The sequence below is a fragment of the Epinephelus lanceolatus genome, chromosome 3 (genome assembly GCF_041903045.1).
Source record: "Epinephelus lanceolatus isolate andai-2023 chromosome 3, ASM4190304v1, whole genome shotgun sequence".
In the NCBI taxonomy this organism is placed as follows: domain Eukaryota; kingdom Metazoa; phylum Chordata; class Actinopteri; order Perciformes; family Serranidae; genus Epinephelus; species Epinephelus lanceolatus.
The window spans coordinates 41,728,034-41,749,182 of NC_135736.1; the positions used below are offsets into that span (position 1 = coordinate 41,728,034).

Genomic DNA, 21,149 nt, shown 5'->3' on the forward strand with positions numbered 1-21,149 from the left:
AATTAGGACCCCATGGATGATGTCATGTCCTTCATGTAAAGCTATGCAATTAATGGTAAGTTATGAAGGTTGGGTTTAGGCAAGTAAAGGTACTGTGGTTATGTTTAGGAAAAGAAACATGGTGACAACGTACCTCAAAGTTCACACAATTCCGAAACGCTGGTCTCCTGGTGAAAGTCCTGTATTTTGTGACCCATTCAACACCCCAACCTGCCTCCTTACGGGCACTGCCTGGGACCGCTTCAGCTTCCTTCTTTACTCCAATACTGCATTTGTCACATGATCACAGCTTTCCAAAATAAGTGCATTATGCATGAATTACTGGCTCATCATTATGTGGGCTACGTACCGATTTTGGTGCATTATTTTTCATAGGAAAATGTATGATCAGTGCATGAGAACAGCCTGATTCTAACCAGGAGACGACTCAGCTGGTTGCAATCTGCCATCCTCACTACGAGATGCCACTATGAATCTTACACACTGGACCATTAAGGCATAAACCCAATAACTGCAACATCTTCGGTTCAACTGATCAAAAATGTTTTTAAAAGAATACAAAGAATATACTAGACAAGGAAAAGACAAGGACATCTCAGTAGTACTAGGGGTTAAATCATAACAGCTACTTGGCTCCCATTTCAACAGAGGTCATTAATAATAACAGATAAGAGCCATTCTTAAAAAGAAAACAACAGCTGGTAGATCTATATCTATCTATATCTATATCTTTATGTATACCATTAAAAAATGAAATAACAAAAAGATTCCCTTGGTTGCATAAAGAGGACAGAAGAGAGAAAGACTGTCATCTGGTAGTTGTTTGTCTGCCTTTCCAAGGACTGATAATCCACTGTAATCCAGTGGAGAGCCATTCTTTCAGAAACCAAATGAATCCTGACGCTCATGGTGACATTTCAAACTGGGTTATTCCAGCAGGCTTGTGAGGCAAAATGCACAACTCAGGTTAACAGACACAACTCTCACACAGAGAATCCATTTCAAGGCTTTGTGGATTATTATGCGGGTGTGTGTGTGTGTGTGTGTGCGTGTGTGTGTGTGTGTGTAGAGCAGGCTGACTATTCTGGGTCAAAACTCTCCACCTGGGGATTCCACCCAGATGTTTCCAGCTGAATGTGGGTCAGATGCAGTAAGATGGCTGATTACAAAGGATAGAAAAAAGGTTTTACTCACACACAGCTTGATGGACGGTGGTGTAATTTTAGAACACACAGACAAACGTTGGTGGAAAGAAACTGAGTACATTTACTCAAGTACTGTATAGATACAATTAGGACATATTTTCACTTCACTTGACTTCATTTTCGTCCTACTTTTTACTTCTATCCACTACAATTCTGAGACAAACATTTGAGACAAATATTGGCACTTCTTCAGAATCAGAATCAGCTTCTTGTCTACTCATACAAGATAAGAGATAAGATAAAGCTGTATTTATCCTGAGGGAAATTGCTCTGCTGCAGTTGCAGTAAAAAGTGGGATGAGTGCAAATATAAAAAGTGCAGATTTAACCTGCCAGCAATAACTTTAACGTTAAAAATAAAAGTGCAAATCCAAAATATATGCAATTTATACATTGCCAAAATCAGGTTAATGAGTAATTTTACTCCGGTTTTAAATGTTCAGTGTATCAGATTAGGCGGATATATTAGCAGAATGTGAAATAATATAATAAGTATGTTTTCTTTTGTGTATAATCACCTGAAAATAAGAATTGCCTTGTTTTTGTTACCTTAGAATGAGCCGTTCGCATTTACATAGGGAGCGGGTACTTGTCGATGGAGATTGCCATGTTGCACCACCATGTTTCTACAGTAACCCAGAATAGACAAACCAAAAGCTGACTCTAGATAGGGTCATTTACATTTTGACATTTGCACATCAGCCACTGTGGAAGCCCCTTCGCAGTGAGCAGTGTCGGAAAAACACTGATTTATTAAAATGTTTTTTCTGTGTTTTTGCTGGTTTAAATCAACGGGTCTGGATTTTTTTTGAGAGGAAGAGACCTCTGTGGATAATTCGGCTCCAGGTCAAAACCGTCTGAGCATCTGGATTTTAAGTTATCAGAGAAAATGGTGAGCATTCATTAGCAGGTGTTAGGATAGCAACCCATCTTTGACATGCCAAACAGCATTGGAGAAACTGCTTTATTTGTTGTTTGGATCACAAGGTTTGTTTGCTTTGGACGGGATGAGACCTCAGCAGATAATTTGGCTCCCGGTAAAAACTTCTTAAACAATAAACACTGAAGGAATTCTAACCAGGAGAAGTTTTAGCTGGCTCGATCTGCAATTCTCACCGCTTGATGCCACCAAATCCTCCTAAATCTTACACACTGGACCTTTAAGTTGCTCTTGATGCATTTGCACACAGTTTAAGAACAGTTTCCATGAAAGATAGAAATAGACATCCAGCTAAAAGCAAGGGCAACAATCCTGACATATAACTATCTATTATTTACATTATAACAAGCATGACGATTTTGTAAATACATACAAGTCAAACTCTTGATGTAAACTGTTAACAGTAGAGTTAAAAGAGCGCTGCAATGAGCAGTTAATGTTGTAACCAGTCGTTGCAACCACGGTCTGCAAAGGACCATCTCTGAACGAACTACACATTGAAGCTTGAAGCAGATGGGCTACAGCAGCAGAAGACCACACCAGGTGCCACCCCTGTCAGCTAACAACAGGAAACTGAGGCTACAATTCACACAGCCTTGTATCAACGATTCAGGCTGGTGGTGGTGACATGGTGTGGGGGATACTTTCTTGGCACACTTTTGACCCCTTAGGACCAATTGATCATGGTTTAAACACCACAGCCTACCTGAGTATTGTTGCTGACCATGTCCATCCCTTTATGACCACAGTGTACTGTGATGGAAAATTCTGGTATTTGGTATTGCTATGATGTATGATGTGTGTTGCTCATTTAACCCTACTGTGACAGCAGTGAGAGACACCAAGGTTACGAGCCAGGGAAGCTCAGACAACAAGTGTCCTTGTTAGTCTCAAGAAATGTTGTGTCTTAGGAATGTCAAGGCGCCACATATTTTGACTGTTGATGTGCATGTGTTATGGGAACTATAAAAATAGCAGGGCTAGAGGACTTGCTAGGCACTCACTCACTGACTGACTGTTCATACGGTTGTATGTGTGAGCGACTCCATTCATGAATTCTTATTAAAACTCAAGAAAGTCAGCCGACGTGTGAAGACTTTTTCTTTAAACTGTTCATTAAATAGTTGTTTTGCCACCACTGTACCCATCTTCTGATGGCTACTTCCAGCAGGATAACTCACCATGTCACAAAGCTCACATCATCTCAAACTGGTTTCTTGAACATGACAATGAGTTCACTGTACTCCAATGGCCTCCACAGTCACCAGATCTCAATCCCAATAGAGCATCTTGGAACGGGAGATTCACATCATGGATGTACAGTAAAGCTGACAAATCTGCAGCAACTGTGTGATGCTATCATGGCAATATGGACCAGAATCTCTGAGGGATGTTTCCAGCACCTTGTTGAATCTGTGCCACCAAGAATTAAGGCAGCTCTGAAAGCAAAAGGGGTCCAACCCAGTACTAGCAGGGTGTACCTTAAAAAGTGACTGGTGAGTGTATGTATACATGTCTATATAAAGTGTATAGAGCATGTCTAGATTTATATTTCTGACAGTAATGGAGATATGAAGCCTACATGTAGCTAATTTAAAATGTGAAGGTACAAAAACTGCACAGACTAAAGATTTTATACACAAATAATTATAAAATCTGCTGCATTATTGTAGATTAGAATTATATTAGAAGCAGTTAAAACCAGCTTCACCTTGATCAACAGCAATATATACATAATATAACAATACAATAATGATATGATCTAATGATATAATAATATGATAAAAGTAAGAGTACTTTTGTTGTTACTAATGAATTAATGATAGATAGATAGATAGATAGATAGATAGATAGATATGGGGCAGCCTTCAGCTACTGTGTTGACTCTCAGTTGATTGACAGACTCTGGGCCAATAGCAATGAAGCTTGGCTGTAGTAGGCGGGGCTTCCCCTACACGGACATCCGTTGTTTAAAATGTCTCCTTAACAACCGAACTGGGAGTCAAACAGCAGAAGTTTTCTGTGGAGAAACGCCTCGTAAGTAACTCAAACCTAGTTATTCATTCACCTTTATGTCGCTCTGTATTTAGTCACTGTCGACAACACACTGTAACTCGTAATATTCCGACGGGGGATTTAAATTTTCCGGGGTAGAAAACATCAGCCGGTAGCATCAGCTGTTTGCTATCAAACGAGCTAAGCTAATTAGCTAGCTAGTAAAAACTGTTACGCTCGTTACGGTTACTAAGTTGAGCAACCCGGGTCCCGTTTTACAAACAAACCATTATCTGTTGATACCAACTAACGGACAAACCGTCTATCTTGGTGTAAACTATGATGACATACTTGTTGTAGCTAGCTAGCAGTGGCTAAGTGGTTTTAGCAAGTTCACCTCGTCCCCAGCTGGGTCATGTTACAGAGTGTTCTCAGCTACAGCTCTGTAATACTGGACTGTCGGAGTTTATGCTTTTCTGTCACCCCTTCTAACTGGCAGGCTTGTTGTTTTAACATGTACATAATGTCCTTTATGCAGGAGTCGGAATGGCTGGGACTGGCGAGGGGAAGAAAGAGGAGGCCGACTACAAGAGACTGCACAGCTTCCCTCTCATCAGGGTAAGAAAGAAGCAGCACAGTGCCTCTGGGTACAAGACAAGAATATCCTAAATGCTGCTGAGGGTGACCCATGCTGCAGTGACAACATCAAAATGTGATTTTGATGTTGACTGTTGCATTTGCACATGAACTTCTATGTGTTTGGGCAAGTGTCACTGTCTGTGTCACTTTTACGTAACTGTTGGGCTGTTTGGAGATGTAAGAAAACTTCACAGTGACACATACTGCTACATTGTGTGTCGACTTAGTCACAGAAACACATACAAGTTCATGTGCAAATGCAATAGTGACTAATCTGTAGTTTAAATTCATGAGATTGATCATAGTTAAAGCTATGGGTTAGATCACAGACAGACACACAAGTGATTCTTTGAATGTATCCTCACGTATTAAGATTTAAGATCCATAGAAGCTTATTTTATTTTACCGTTGACTTCTCCCTCTCCTGTAAACAAACAACAAAAGGACACATACTGTATGCTGATTCAGAAGACTGACCCAGTGTGGTATTTTAAAGTGTACATATTATGCAGACAACAGATGACACACAACATAAAAATCTCTGGCTTAAATAGATCCAACATTAGGTATTATGTACTTGAACATCAGCAAAACCAAGCAGAAGTGTGTGACTGTAAGCACCTTTGCTACTCTTTCCACTATTGTGTCTGCTGCACATTTGGTTAGTCACATCATGCTTTGGATGACAGCGTAGGTCTTTAAACCATGCTGATAATCACATACCATTTTTTTACACTTTGTCATGAGGGTTGCGTTATGCTCAAACAAAACTTGCTCGTTCGGAGTGTTGCCGGAGTGAAAAGGTGCTTGTCTTAAAGAGGGAAGGAGATGTGAAACAATTTAAATATGGTGATGACGGCGTGCGGTTTAGACTGCCGTCTTTGGAAAGCATTTAGTGTTGCAATCACCCCTTGACGTGAAAAGTGATTTAAATCGTTTGGCGAAGAATGAAAACGGTCAGGCTAATTGTTGCTTTCAGAAGGTACAGAAATTGTGATGTTGGAAAGCTGTCAGGGGCAGGTGGTTACTGAGGCTACAGCATTTGACCATCCTACAAGCAGTTCTGTAGAGGCATACCGGCAGCTTAACAGTCAAGATGAAAGACCCATCTTAATGGTGACACACACCTACGCTGTCATGACAAGCATTGTCACATGGTGACTCACGCCAACTGGTCAAGACACGCCACTGTCCTGTTTCACAGCATCAACATGCATCAGAAAGGCAGCAGTTAATCACCTTTGCCTCCTGAAGGAGAACATTAAGCCACTGTTTGACACGTACGTGATATGAGACTTAAAGTCAGGCCCTAGTCTGTATGGTGCATTGCATGCTGCAGTTATCAAGTGACGCAACGCAGCTTATGTTTGTTACACTTCACACTTGTGATTGCAGCATACAGAAAACTTTTTTGCCTTTATACTGTTCTTTTAGACAAAGAAATATCTTAAGTCAGAATGTTTGATACTTGTTTGTCTGTAGATCACTCACATATTGTATGTCAGAGAACAGACAGATTCAGACGGGAAAGTGCAGACACTTAACAGCTGTTTTTTTCTGTAGCATACAGATATGCCAGAGGAAATGAGGGTTGAGACAATGGAGCTTTGTGTTACAGCCTGCGAAAAGTTTGCCACCAACAATGAGGTAAGTGTATATTGTCAGGAATGAATACTTACCATGCTGTTTCTATAGCTAATAGCTTCTGTGAGGTAATTTAATCACATACTTGACTTAATGGATGTATTGTATCTGTATTTATTGTGGAACAGGACAGGCAGGCGGGACATATAATTCCATGGCCTTGATTAGCGCCATATAATGTTGGGAGGAATTTGATTTGATGTGGAAAAGTGGCCGTGTTATATCAGACATAGAAAGACCCAGCTTGCCTGGTTAAATAAAGGTTAAATATAAAAATATAAAAAAAATATAAAAATGTACCCCGACTGGATAGCAGTATCCCTCTGGGAGAGAGATGGAGCCCATCCTATACTCCGTGTAGTAGCTGAAGCAGTCCACTTTAAAATGCCTTGGGCATAATCTGGAGTTTCACAGTTAGCACTTTCCTCAAAGTGAATTAATTCAAGCCAGAGGGTCATTAACCATAATATTTTGGGGAAACTGAACAGGGTTTGTGGTGGCGAACAGCTGAAGACATGCTGTTGCTACCGAGCTGACTCATAACTAATCTTTGCTCTATGTGGTGAAAAGTTGCAGATTGATTGATGAGCGGGATGTCATGATATCACTGGTTGAAGCTTTTTGATTTAAGGATGTGAAGAAATGTATTCTCTTGGTATATATTGTTGAATATGTGTAAAATATGACAGAGGGCGTGATCTAAAAGGGTTAGAGAGGCTTTTTCCATTTCATCTCGACTTCAATGTCACACAGTACAGTACAGTACACACAGCGAGCGGCAGCAGTGACCCACTGTCCGACACCGGCAGACAGTGAGGATGGAGACAGGGCTTGGCGGGGGTTTGGGCTACCTGTCACAGCAAGAGAACGCGACGTCTGCAGCCATTTTGACATGACCAGCAGACTTCACTACAAGCTGATTGCTGTAGAAACAAGTGACATGCTTTATGTTCTAAAACCAGCTGCCAGCAATTTGACCAGCTGAGTTGCAGGTGACACAATCAGCCAGCTTGAGTCGAGCTCAGACTGGCCAGTTCACTCACTGCAACTTGTCTCAGCAATGGTTTCGTCTTGTCGCAAATCTTTGGTCTGACCTGGGCTTGAGAGTATAAGATGTAATTCCCCGTATTAAGTTTATATTCTTCATTGATTTATATTAATTTTTTGATCTTTTGTTTCTTGCTCTGTTTTCCAGAGCGCAGCGAAGATGATCAAAGAGTCCATGGACAAGAAATTCGGCAGCTCGTGGCACGTGGTGATCGGTGAGGGCTTTGGCTTTGAGGTCACGCACGAAGTAAAGAACCTGCTCTACATGTTCTTTGGAGGGAGTCTGGCCGTGTGCGTGTGGAAGTGTTCGTAGCACCTCCTCACCGTCCCTCCTCCCCCTCTGACATGGTCACTGGGCTGGGACTGAACACCAGCTACCAGCCAGACGCTGGTTACATTTGTGTTGCGGCAGGTCAGTTTGTCCACACTACCAGCCACTGTGGCAGATAATAAACCATCATTTGGAGATCTCGTCCACTTTCGAAATGTAGTTGGCAGGGAAAACAGTTGAAAGGGAATCTTGAGTGCGGCAGTCACTTTGGCTGAAAGGCGTAAAAATAGCTTTCTGCCTTGTCTGTCACTTTTCATTTTCTTTTTTTTTTCCAACCCTCCATCCTTCTCTGAAGCTGTATCCATGGTTCTGAACATTTGTGAGCGTGCACGTGCTAGTAAGTTCAACTTTTACAAACTACAGCCAGCCAGGGTCTCCAAAGTCCTTTATCCTCATTCCTCTTCAGGGAGCGCGTGTGTGCGTGAGTGAGTTTATATGTTTGTGTGTGCGGGACACACACATCGTTTTTTGATATAGCATTTCATTGTCACCTTCCTCAGCAGTTTCTACAACAGACAAACTGTCCACACCATCTTTAACTTTCTCTATCTCTTCCTCTCCAACCGCACTAGTCTTTCAATAAAATTTGTAATATTTTTTATGTGTATATATTTTGATGCGACTTGAAGAACTTCTTTTTAAAGACCAGTGTCATCTTCTTACAACTGAAGGCTCTGAATCTCCCGAGCCGAGCAACACTAAACCTGATCCACCTTTTCTCCCTGTAAAGGCGTTTGTAATAATCCCTGATGATATCACTCAGCTGGGTGATATTAGAAATGTGATTGTTTTCATGTTGATGCCAGTTTTAATGATCCAAGGCAATGGACCATTTTGTGTGAATTGACCTGATTGTACAATAAACTCTGAAATGTGGTGAAATAGGAACTTAAACTGTCGCCTTTTGTTTCTCACAACATTCACCAGTGGTTGAAGAGTGACAGACATTCATTTTAGGTTAAATGTATCATAAACAAATTAATTTTTTATGATCACGGCAGGAAAAATAAAGCTGCAGAGGCAAGAGAGAGCAACTCAGAATGGGTAGGAAGGGTACAATTATTCAGTCATACAGACAATAGTGACTGCACCAGCAATGCTCAGAGTCAAACAACACATTTCTCTCACACATCAGTAGATTGCAGTGTTAGAAAAGAGAAAAGTTATGTGCTTCACACAGAGGAATAAGATGCCAGCAGCTGCTTTTGAATGAGACGTAAACAGAGGAGGAGACTAACAAAGATGCCTCCAAAAAGTATCTGACAAGGGTTTATTTTCATAAGGAAAAAGATAAATGATGGCGTGTCAGGGACCTGTCAGACTGCATTAGGCAGGTTTTCCCCGAGACACTGGAGAGAGTTGTGCTGAGAAGATGTCGCCTCACAATTTAAATGCTATTTTCCTCTAAAGCAAATTGACACATTTTGGGGGGAAAGTTTCTCAAACTCCTAGTTTTGCTTTCTGTCTTTGTAGAGTTCTTCATTGAAACCAACAAGCACAATTACGCTCAGCTAGTTTCTGCTTGGTGGTTTCAGTGAGACGTGCTCCAGTTCTCGCAGTACATCTTAAATGCATCAACACAGCAGTGAAAAAATAGTCTTGGCACACCCTTCTGCAGGGCTGCGTGGGAGAAGACATGGTAAGCAAAATATCAAAATAACCTCTGGCACATTAAACATTTCTGAGGCAATTCATGATGTGTAAAATCAGCAAATTAAAGATTAGATCACAGAGAGATGGAGAAATAATGAGAGGTAATATATACTAAGTAAGTGACTCATCAGTTTGGTGCCAAAGGAGTTGAAGGACCATTTGCACCCACGTACAATTACAATTAGTCAACGACGTGAGACTCACAGATGGATTTAAACAAAATATGAGCCTGTGAAATCGCCTTTATTCCTTTTTGAGTCGTTAAACTTAATACCCAGCTATTAGATAACAAAAGGACAAGTCTGTGATTATCACTTAACTATTTGCAGCATTTATAGGCTACATATAAAAATGTGTAAACTCATTGGACACCGCTTGACTCACAGGATGAAGACTGTGACTATAAAACTGCTATTCTCACCCTTGCTTCTGTTGTCTGTGTGTTACCGTTTCCAAACCCCTTTGCTACAGGAAACAACGACAACCTCTGAGCTAACAACTTGCACGCTGACAAAGATTTGGATCATGAAATAAGGCATGCCTGATGTGTGGTGTCGGTGAACTGTTGTAAAGATCTACAACGAATAAAACGACTTATGAACACCTCAGGAAAGCCCACACTCCGTCTCACAGGACTCTAATGCCTGCTGCTGATCCGTTTCGTGACATGGCCAGTCGGGAGTTCATTTGCCACATCTTTAAACTCTAGCAGCAGCATGTGCCAGTGACATTGACCTCACCAATGTACCGACCGGCTCCACTTCACACAAGCTTCTGTGATATTATAATAGTACTTCAGTCAGGAGAGACTCTTTCTGAGAGAAAAGAATATTATTTACATGTGCACATAAGTATGATATTTCAGGAAGGTGGTAAAGGTGTAGTAGATTGGGTAACCCCCATATGGAGTCAAGACGCTGGTGGTGGTGATGAGATGAAGAGGGAGCTGAGGATCTGGATGTGAAGAGGAGTGGGCTGTGATGAGCTCATTCTGGGCTCTGGATAAGGTGAATGGGATGGAGGAGAAATCTGCCAAAAATGACAGCTGACAGGAGCAGAGAGGAGAACAGATTAAAAGTTTGGCAGCAGCAACATGAATGGCTGAAGAAGATTGTTGCAAAGTTGGATTGGCTAACCAGGAGCAGGAACATCCATTGGTGGGAGTGGGATAGAGAGAGGGCTGTAAATGGATATAGCATAAATAAAGTCTTCCTGATTGAACCTACATGGAGCTTCATTCTGCAAGAGTCACATACAGCCAGAAAATCATCTGGGACTTTAATGGGTCCAGACCATCCAGTGAGTTCGTCTAGAGATAACGTCAAGTCATGCTTCACCTCTAGGGCACCAATTATCAAATTACGTTTGTCTTTTTTAATTACAGAAAGCTGAATCGCACAGTGACCGTTTAGCCATCTGTCATGTGTCATCTGCCATCTGCCATCTCCTGTAAGTTCCCCAGCAGTCCATTCAGTCTTAAATCAAAAACTCAGGCAGTGTCCTTCTCCTTGGTCTGAGCTGCAGTCATCAGAGGGCCGGCATACTACTGCATGCAAAAGGGAGAGATGTAATCAGAACAAACCAGCAGCAGCTGTGTCAATCAACTCACCTGGTGCTAGTCTCATAAATCAGGACTAAAATAAACACAGTCATGACATTCAATAGCTATAAAGTCATGTAACACTGTCGTTAAGCCTCATAGACTAACTGTTGAGTCAAAACTGCTGATATGTAGCAAATCAAGAGAAAATGACGGTTTTAAAGCACATGCAGCAGGCACGGCGCCAGAATTTTTTCTCTCCCGGGGCTAAGGGGGAGCCTGACCGATACGTGGGGGTGCTAAGAAAATAATTGATTTTCATGACTTCAGTTACTTTATAAGGAGGTTCTTGTTTTTTCAGTAAAAGCAGCTATGATACACAGCACAAGCATGTTCGATATAAAAGTGGTTTTAACTGAATTTGGCCAAAGAATGTCAAACAAAATAGTTAAGCCTAATACAAGTGACCACAAGGCAATGGCAAAAATGTTTCACGTGCAAAGGTGACAGATTCAGCACCGGACAGCGCGAGTATAAACATAGGACTCCCCCCGCCCCTCCCCTCCTTCCCCTCTCTCTCTCACACACACACACACACACACACACACAAGTTATGGTACACCAATCAGTGGGGTACAGGCGCAGCACAAACATGCAAGCGAGGATTGCATTGGAACAGAATGGCTACTTGTGAACTTTTTAATGTTTTTTAACTTAAAAATATATATTATAAAATATAATGCTTGAGGGGCTTAACTGGGGCTACACAGATTTTTGACGGGGCTATAGCACCCCCTAGCCCCGGTGTAGCGCTGTCCCTGACGTGCAGAGATGGTATATTAAGAGCTTATTCTTAATAGAATAGTTCACAGCTCAGTTCTTAATATTGGCACTGCAGATTTGAGAAAAAAAGATGTGGCACCTGCAGATAAATATCTATTATGTGATGTAATGAAGTCTCCCTGTTGCACCAGTGCAGAGGACATTTCGACCTGACAGTGGAGGGAGGGAGGCCGCTATTGTTGACAAAAGCTGAATCTCGCAACTTTCACCTCAGTATTTGTGTACCCAAACCCCATGACCCTAAATCCGGTCACACTGCACCCTGGCTTCACAGATTCGGTGACTCATGTCAACCCGCTCTCTCACCAGTTCTTCTCTTTTCACACTCTTGTTGCCAGCACTTTTAGTTTGCCACCAAACTTTCTGTGCAGAAATAGTCAGTGACATGATCTTTGCTTGTTCGTCAGATGAAGGTTAAGCCCCACATTAAGATATCCACATTAAAAAAAGGTATTTTATATGAATATATTCTGTCTATTAGTTATACTGTATCTGTGAATCTGACTGGTGCCTGTGGATGTTTGAAACATAACGAGCAGCATCTCCCTCTGTTGAGTTTTTTGGTCTGAGTCCCGAAACGACTTGAAATGAGTTTAGCAAGTCTCAAAGCTTTAACAGTAGATCATAATCCTCTAGTTAATGAGGGGACAGTTCACCACAAATCAAATATAGATATCTGTTCCTCTTACCTGTAGTGTTATTTATCAGTCTAGATTGTTTTGGTGTGAGTTGTCAAGTGTTGGAGATATCGGTCATAGAGTATCTGCCTTCTCTCCAGTACAATGGAACTAGATGTCACTCAGCTTGTGGTGCTCAAAGTGCCAAAAATACATTTGAAAAACTCAACAGTCTCCATCCAGAAATCATGATCTGTTTACTCAAGAAAATCCACAGAACTTGTCGTGAGCATGTTGTAGGTAGCTAGCACCCCTGAGCTAGCTTAGTGACTGTTTGTTATTTATGAGGTTGAGGGGATGGTACAAAAAAGGGGAGGCATGTCAAATATTTTTTAAGCACCGAGGAGGGACTTATGTTTTTTATTTCAGCTAAGGAGAGTGGCATACAAATTTAAATGGTTGTATTTTTTCATTTTACAGAAGATTTTTTGCCATGTTATCTTTAAAAATCCCCCAATCAAAGGCTTCTGCCTTTTTGGGTTTTAAGCAGAAGGTGTCACAAAAGTTAGTGAAAGTTACCACAGGGATAAGTGGCTTATGGCGGCCAAGCGTTCATCGCGATGTCACTTTTTGATCCTTCGTTGTCGTTGATCAATCATTGTGGAGCAGAATTCACCAAGCACTGGATTGTTCACCCACTAACAGGGAACATGTGCAGGGTTTAGACCGTCTTGAGACAAGTTAGCCTCACCTTGGATACATCATGTGCGACAAACGCTTCTGTCAGAAGACAAAACAAAAGAATACAGATATTTAATCAAAATCACAGATGTTTACATCTCATTGGCTAAAAATAAACTGTTTGCATGAACTAACCAACATGCATGAAAAACCAAATAACTAATTTGTGGTGGAGGGAGAGTCATTTGTCTCAGGGAGGCTCAAGGAAAAATGGCTTCGGTGATGGTAAAAACAAACAAACAAACCAAAAAAAAAAAGTCACAACCAAGCCACCCCCCTCCTTTGATAAGTAAAGAACAGTCCCTAATGTTACAGCTCGGCCAAAAAGGACGCCATTAACACTGTTAGCACTGTTAGCATTAGCACTGTCAAAGCACGAGCTTGTGCAGTGATATTGTAGGCAGGTGTAGTTCTTTAAAATGAAAATAGTTCCTACATGAAACTGCTCACAACAAGGAGTAACCAGGTCATGATTTCTGGAAAGAGACATTGCAGTTGAGTTTTTTTTTTTGCCGCTACGAGCACCACAAGCCGAGTGCCATCTAGTTCCATTATATTGGAGAGAAGGTAGACATCTCCACGGCCGATATCTCCAACACTCGGCAAGTCACACCGAAACAATCTAGACTGATCAATTGCACTACAGGTAAGAGGAGGAATATGTATTTTAGAATTTGGAGTGAACTGTCCCTTTAAGGTCCTCGATGTAGCCACGTCATCAGAAACTCTCCCCTCTGCTGAGGCCCAAGGATCAGAGCTGTTCATCACTTGTTCTTTTCTGTTCTGATAAGTTGCTCATCAGAAGAGTTTATCTTTTTAGTATCTTTATTTCAGTGCATCCTGTTTTAGTGTGTCTCTGTCTGAAAAACAACTCAAAGAATTTACCAGAGCAGCAACTCAATGATTTGTCACCACAAGTTATTATTCTTTATCTGACTGTCTTTGAAAGTTAGAGAAAGCTTTTCCAGCTTTGCAATGTCATGAGTAAACAGCTAAAATGGCATGGCCTTTAAACACAATGTCTTCAACACTGACGAATGCGATTTCCGTCCTTGTGATGCTGCCAGAGTCCTCAGCAGATGTTCTGGCAAGGAAGTCCCTGTCAACAACACAAATCCATTCATGCCATTTTTGATATTGTGAAACAGTCAAGGTTTTAGAGCAACAGGCGTTTCTCTATCTATGAACATCTATGATCAAAATGGATTTGACAGGACTACATCTGGATTTGTGCCAGTATAATATGCTGATAACTTTCGCCCGGATTCACCTGGTTGGCTTATTTTATGTGGAGGAGCCTGCACATTCTGCAATTATTCTAACAACCCTCAGATTAATCCGATGGGTCTTGTGTCAGTAAACATGGCTCCACCCTGCGATGCATCTCATTCATTATTCACACCAGACGCTCTTTATATATCTCCTCCCTCTCCCTGTGTCTCCTCCACGTTGTTAAATATTCATACAAAGAGCCACAGAGTCACACTAAAGGCTCCGCTAGCTTGCTCTGTCTCAACACTGAATTTCTCTCCCCAGGGCACAAAAGAAGGCTCATTATCCAAGCAAGAGGCTTGCTGGAACTTTTATTGAAGTTGGGGACACAGTACCACAAGAGGAAGATTTTAAATGTCACGCTTGCGTCTCCTTATTCACACATGGGCGAGCTGCTACTGTTTTCTCCCGCTGGTGTTAAGAGGTTATTGCCGTGGTGTTGCATCTACTCAGAGATTATGTATGAATCAAACACAGGGCGCATTTTTACTGGATATTCTGTTAAGCAATGCTGCATTTGCTCCTTTGTCAACTTGTAAACTAGACAGTGACAGGAACAAACACTGTACTTGTTAGCAAGCTTTAAACACAACGTTGAAGTAGTATTATTTCATAAGTGCTTGGGGAGGATGTGTCAGCAAACAGCTGCTGTCATACCCAGCAGACTCGGGTCAACATTAACATTAATTTGGGGTAATGTTCCTGTCTGATCAACTCAACTACCTTGTTCTTCAGCTGCTAAATGTTCTACCATGTCCACCAGCTTGTCGCTACCTTTGTCTGTCTGCCGGTGGGTGCTGAGCTGGTAGCATACAGCCAATCATAAGAGATTTTTTGCTGCCTGCTGCAGCTTGAAATAGAGTTAATAAGATCGGAGAGAGTGAGCCAATGCACAGGGTTCCTATGTTCACGGAAAATCTGGAAAACTGATGGAATTTCACAATCTAATATTCTAAGCTCCCGCTCTGGGATCCCTTCTGTGCGAAGTTTGCATGTACTCCCTGCATCAGCATTCTCTGGCTTCCTCAGTCCAAAGACATGCAGTTTAGGTTGGTGACTGGTGACTCTAAATTGCTCATAGGTGTGAATGTGAGCAGAATGGTTGTCTGACTCTATGTGTCAGCCCTGTGATAGCCTCGCCACCTGTCCAGGGTGTTCCCTGCCTCTCAGGAAAGCCGCTCAGCCTTGCTTCCGATTTTTTCCAGTGGCCACTCGCAGTATTACAGTAAAAAACCCCTTGCAGGCCAGAAAAGCAATTCTCTGTAGGCCACCACTGTAAAAAAGAACATGTCTGTAAAACTGCTGAACCGCAAACAAGGTCAATTATGACTCTTTCTGTTATGACTTTTTGGTCCATGGAGGGTTTTTTTTGCCTTTAATGACAACACAGACTGTAGCTTGAAAGGGGGAGAGATGGGTAACGACATGCAGCAAAGGGCCACGAGCTAGAGGCGAGCCATGACCGTGGCAAGGACACTGCCTTTATACATGGGTGCCTGCTCTACCCACTGAGCTACTGGGCGCCCTGAGGGTTTTATTATTTCCTCAAGCCGAGAAAAGCCATTTAAAACAGTGTGACATCATCACAATGTAAAGTCTGTCAGCCAAGTGGTAACACAGTGCTATTTCTCCTGATGGACCCATCAGGAGAAATAGCACTGTGCATGTTCAGCCACATACTGTGGAAGCAAACCAGGAAGCTGTAAACTTTCTTTGGAGTATTTGCCAGGTGAGCAACTACATTGGACTGAATTAGCACCATCTTGATGTCCAGTATCTACAGTAGGTTTGACTCTAACTTCTTAAAGTTAAACGTAGGGAAGACTAAGGAGTTAGTGATTGATTTTAGAAAGAAAAGAGAGGAGGTCCTTCCAGTGACAATTAATGGTCAGGAGATCGAAATTGTCAGGTCTTATAAGTACCTTGGTATCCATTTGGACAGTAAACTCAACTGGAAAGACAACACTGTCCTAATGTCCTAATCAAGAAAGCTCAGTCTAGACTTTTCTTTTTGCGAAAACTTAGATCCTTTGACCTCAGCACAAAACTCTTAAATGTCTTTTATCACGGTATCTTGGCTACTGTTCTCTTTTATACTGTACTTTGCTGGGGGGCCAGCATATCTCTGGATGACAAAAATAGGATCAACAAGTTGGTCAAGAGAGCTGGCTCAGTTATCGGTCTTACCCCAGACTCACTCAAGGTCACTGTGGAGAAGAGAATGAGGTCAAAAGTCAAAATGGTTCTGCTCTTTAAAGGCCACCCACTCCACAGTGGTGCTCGGTGCTCAACTGAGCGACTGAGAAGGTCTTTTGTTCCTGCAGCAGTCAGATATTTTAATGAACACTGTTAACTGTCCCGCTGCGGGTTTTTATGTATTCATTTGTTTATTTATGTATCATCATGCTATTATGTTATTGATTATGTCTTGATTGGCCTTCATCATGTCTCAGTGGCTCTTAATCACGCTTTGATGGTCTCCTGTATCATCTGTTGTGTGTCATGTTTGTGCTGTTTGTTGGCTGTATGGTTCGACCTGGTGGCAAACCAGTTTCCCTTTTGGGATTAATAAAGCTTTCTAATCTAATCTATAAATCTATGGTTCCATCTCCTTCCATGTGTGCCAGCCAGCTGGAATTATGTTTCAACAGACTTTGAACCTGATAGGTTTGAATAAGAGAAAAATATTATTGTGACAGAGTGACGTAACGTGTCGTATCATGAATCTCTATGTTCACTTACTTATGACCTGGAGAAAACCCACACTGACTGAGGAGAACATGCAGCTGAGGGGCTCCCCCACCCTGGGCTCAGATCAGGAACCCTCTTGCTGCGAGGCGACAATGCTAACCACTGCAGCACCGTGCCACCCTTTTCATGGTCATTTGATCTAATGTCCAAATGAAATTATTGTTTACTGCAGCTTTAAGTTCTTCTTTTCTTCTTATTCTAAAACCCAAAGTTGCTGCAGCTGGTAGGGATTTAGCTCCCACTGAGAAAGCAGAAGTCATGTCCTCTGTTGTTATTTTTTTGTGAAGTTTTGGACCCGAAGTGAAGTTTACATTTTATAGTTCAAAGTTGGTTTAGAGTTAGTACGCACAATAAAGTTCCAAGAGCAGAACCCATATTTTTTAGACCCAGTGCCATTAAAATAGACTTTTTTTCAGGACCCCACAAAAAACTCCATTGCATAACAAATAATTAAATAATTTAACAATACTCCTCAATGAAATTTAATCACTGGCAGAGAGGAGAAAGCTCTCAGAATACTGCCTTTTTACCTTCATGTAGGGAAACTCTGGGACACACAACTGTTTTTAGATGAACAGAAATATAAAAAATATAACAGTGGAAGCAAGCTGCCGGGACTGCAACAGTGTGTTACAGCCACAGGAAATAGAAAAGTAGACTTTTATTAATGTGAAAATACCTTTTATTAGCACATTAGCTGTAGATGTTGAAGTTCAAAGATAGTTTTGTGCCGTCACACTGTGTCCTCATTCCAAGCATCTCTGTGTTGGAAAAGCTCAGTGCTGTATCTTAGCAACCTCTGTACCACCTGCAATGATGGGTGGAAGGTTGGAGCCTCCCTATGTGTGCGCGCGTGTGTGTGTGTGATTGAGAAAGACATAGAAGGCATAGACGGATCTGTTGGGGGTTGAAAATGCAGTGACTGACAACTCACACAATTCAGTAGTTGGTACTGAAAAAAGAGACTTCGCGATAGAGAGAAAATGTTTTTTTTAAGAGTTTAGAGATTGAAATTTCACAGATTTCAACAGTCACTCAAAGATGCAGAGGAGGAGTGGAGCGAGGAGGCAGCAGTTAGAGACGGAGAGCGACAGAGGACGGCAAAAGAGAGTGGGGATAAATTTTTCATCTGAACATCGCTCGTGGGCTTTTTTTTATTGAGAAATGAGAAACAATCCAATATTAATATGAGTGTGCTTGTGTGTCCTTTTGCAAGCGTGTGCACAAGGCAGCTCCCGCTTTGACCATCAGTGGCTGTGTGTTTCATTAGCTCACATCCAGACGGAGATAAAAGGGGGTCCTAAGTTTTGGGGAAATGGAGGAGGGTGGTGAAATGATGCGAGAGTAAAGAGGCAGAGGGGGATGAAAGATGAATGGTGTGAAGATAAAGCTTGAAACAGCTTGTTTATAATAAATCAGTGAGGGATAGAGACAGAGAGTGTGCATAGGCAAAGAGAGAGATACTTAGCAAGAAAGAGACAAAAGGCCCAGAGGGCTGGTAGGTGAGCTGAAGTAAGAAAAACAAATCAAAACATTGGAGGGAAAGATGTGAAGATGACAGTTGTGGTGCTGTTTGCAACCTATCTTCTGATTGATTTCTCTCGTCACATCGCCGAAGGCTGAAGATATCCTTGAGAACTTTTTGCTTCACCCATAAAATTTGTCAACTAAAGTGAGAAAGTAAAAAAAAGCCTCTTTTTGAAAAATGACTCAGAGGGGCCGCAAAATATGTACACTTTAATTCTAAATTGTGCTGACAACCTTGAAAACCATAAAATATAAAAGACCTCCACGAGCCACGATGCTGAGCAAGGATGCAACAACAATTAAATAAGCACGAGGGCCAACGAGTTCAAGCACACACTAATTTCAATTTAAAGTCACAGCTCCTCGATCAGCATAATGCAAATGCAGCAAAATGACTTACAGTGACAAAGCTCTCTGCACCAAGAAAAGCTCCGGGTGGACTTTTTGTTTCCTTCATTTAAGGCATCCTTGGATTTTGTGAGAGGCACTTCAAATTGGAGTTACCATCACTTTTATAATTTTAACTACAGATTCCTTGTTCGTCATCAATGGTGGCTGTGGCCCTGAGGGCAAACAGACAAAGGCAACAGATTGAAGCAAAACCATGAATCTGGATGATTCCATTCAGGGCACAAGGGGTTACTGAGTGGTTTGATGAATGTGAAAATAACGTGAATCATACAATAAGACCTCCAAACAAAATACACATCCTCAAGATCAGGGTTTTTCAGGCCAAGGACCCATTAGCTCAAAGAGAGACAGAGTAGGAGCTCCTGACTACATATATTGTATGAAATTGAATTGCATTTGAGATAATTCTGATTATTTTTATGTCTTTTATTTTTTTTTCTTGTCTGTAGCTGCTTAAGTCAGCAGCATGGCGAGGGGCATTAGCTTCACTCTGTGCTCTTTCACTGGTGGTTTCTTAGGTGGACGATGTGTCAAAATGTCTTGCTCGAAAAGACAAAGACAAGAATGTTTGTACACTTGGAATATTAATACAACTAATTGGGCAATGTATTTTAATAGTACAAAAATGTTAGCTAACTAGTTCAACCTAAGTTAAAGACAGATGCTATACAAAAGTTTTGTGAGTTAACCTACAATTAATGTTGTGTGTGTGTTTTAAGAATAGACAAATTTATCTTTGCCTATAATATGTTGGATAAAGTGTTGGGCAGTGGCGGCACTACAAGTAACGACTTTACAAACTTAAAGGGGCAAAAAGTGAAATCGTTTCACCGCTAGGTTTGCTGTTGTGCACTGCCTGTAGACCAAAACAAAGTGTGTCATGAGCCACTCCTTCCTCTACCTCTGCTCTCCACACCCACCCCCCCACTCGCCTTGTCTGAACTTAGTTTAGCAGTTAGCGATGTCTTTCACTCACTCTCAGTCTCTGCTGTGTTTAGCTATTCCCCTGCCTACTTCAATGATGATGGTACCTGTAATAAATGTAACATATTTGCTGAAATGGAGGCGAGGCTCAGTGACTAGAAGAGCTGGTAGAAGCGCTCCATAGCTGTTAAGTTACTCCAGTAGCCTGTGGCAGCCGACTCGGCTAGAGCCATCGCCGGATCCCGGCTTGTGCTAATACCAGGAGCTAATGCTAACGTTCCGACTCTTCTCCGTTAGAGCAACGTTTTAGCCTGGCAGGCAGCCTGCGAGTCCGGGCTACATTTTACAATGCTAATTGCAAATGTTAGCTGGGCTGCCGGGCTACTCACCTAACACAACCATAACGCCTGACCCATTGCTGGGACCAAGCTGCTAATAACTCAAGCTCCGGACATTAACCCATGCTACGATTGTAACATTAAATTTAATTGAATCGACATAGCGACATGTGCCTAACGTTACTGTAACACTAATTAAAACAGACATTTGACTTTATGTTGTTACTGAACTGTTACCTGTCCAGGAGAAGAAGAGCTAGCTCCCAGTCAAATTTTAGCCTGTTTAGCTCTTGCAGTGCTCTCCACCTTGGAAATGCAAGGCCAATGTTAATCCAGGTTCTGTCCCTTTCTTTATCCGACAACTTCTTCGCCAGCGACCGTTGTTTCTTTAGAGGTAATGTCGGATCCTGGTCGTCTTCAGGTGAACGTTTCGTTCCGCTCTCCACTGTTTCGCTTCAAAAATACGCGCTGCCATTGCTCACTAGCTGTGGCCTTTTATAGGGAGGGAGGGCCAAGGGCTCCGAGAGGAGGGAGGAGGCGGCGATTCACAGGAACGTACAGTACAGGCCAAAAGTTTGGACACACCTTCTCATTCAATGCGTTTTCTTTATTTTCATGACTATTTACATTGTAGATTCTCACTGAAGGCATCAAAACTATGAATGAACACATGTGGAGTTATGTACTTAACAAAAAAAGGTGAAATAACTGAAAACATATTTTATATTCTAG

At 41.7% G+C, this 21,149-nt stretch overlaps 1 protein-coding gene across 1 annotated transcript; it reads left to right on the top strand.

Annotated features, from left to right (window-relative positions):
- The first annotated feature begins 4,096 nt into the window (after window positions 1–4,096).
- On the top strand, window positions 4,097–8,688 carry LOC117254997 (dynein axonemal light chain 4). The gene is made up of 4 exons (XM_033623525.2): window positions 4,097–4,181; window positions 4,678–4,757; window positions 6,342–6,425; window positions 7,618–8,688. The coding sequence occupies exons 2-4, from the start codon at window positions 4,686–4,688 to the stop codon at window positions 7,780–7,782; spliced, it is 321 nt and encodes a 106-aa protein (XP_033479416.1). The 5' UTR covers window positions 4,097–4,181; window positions 4,678–4,685; the 3' UTR covers window positions 7,783–8,688.
- Window positions 8,689–21,149: the final 12,461 nt, after the last annotated feature.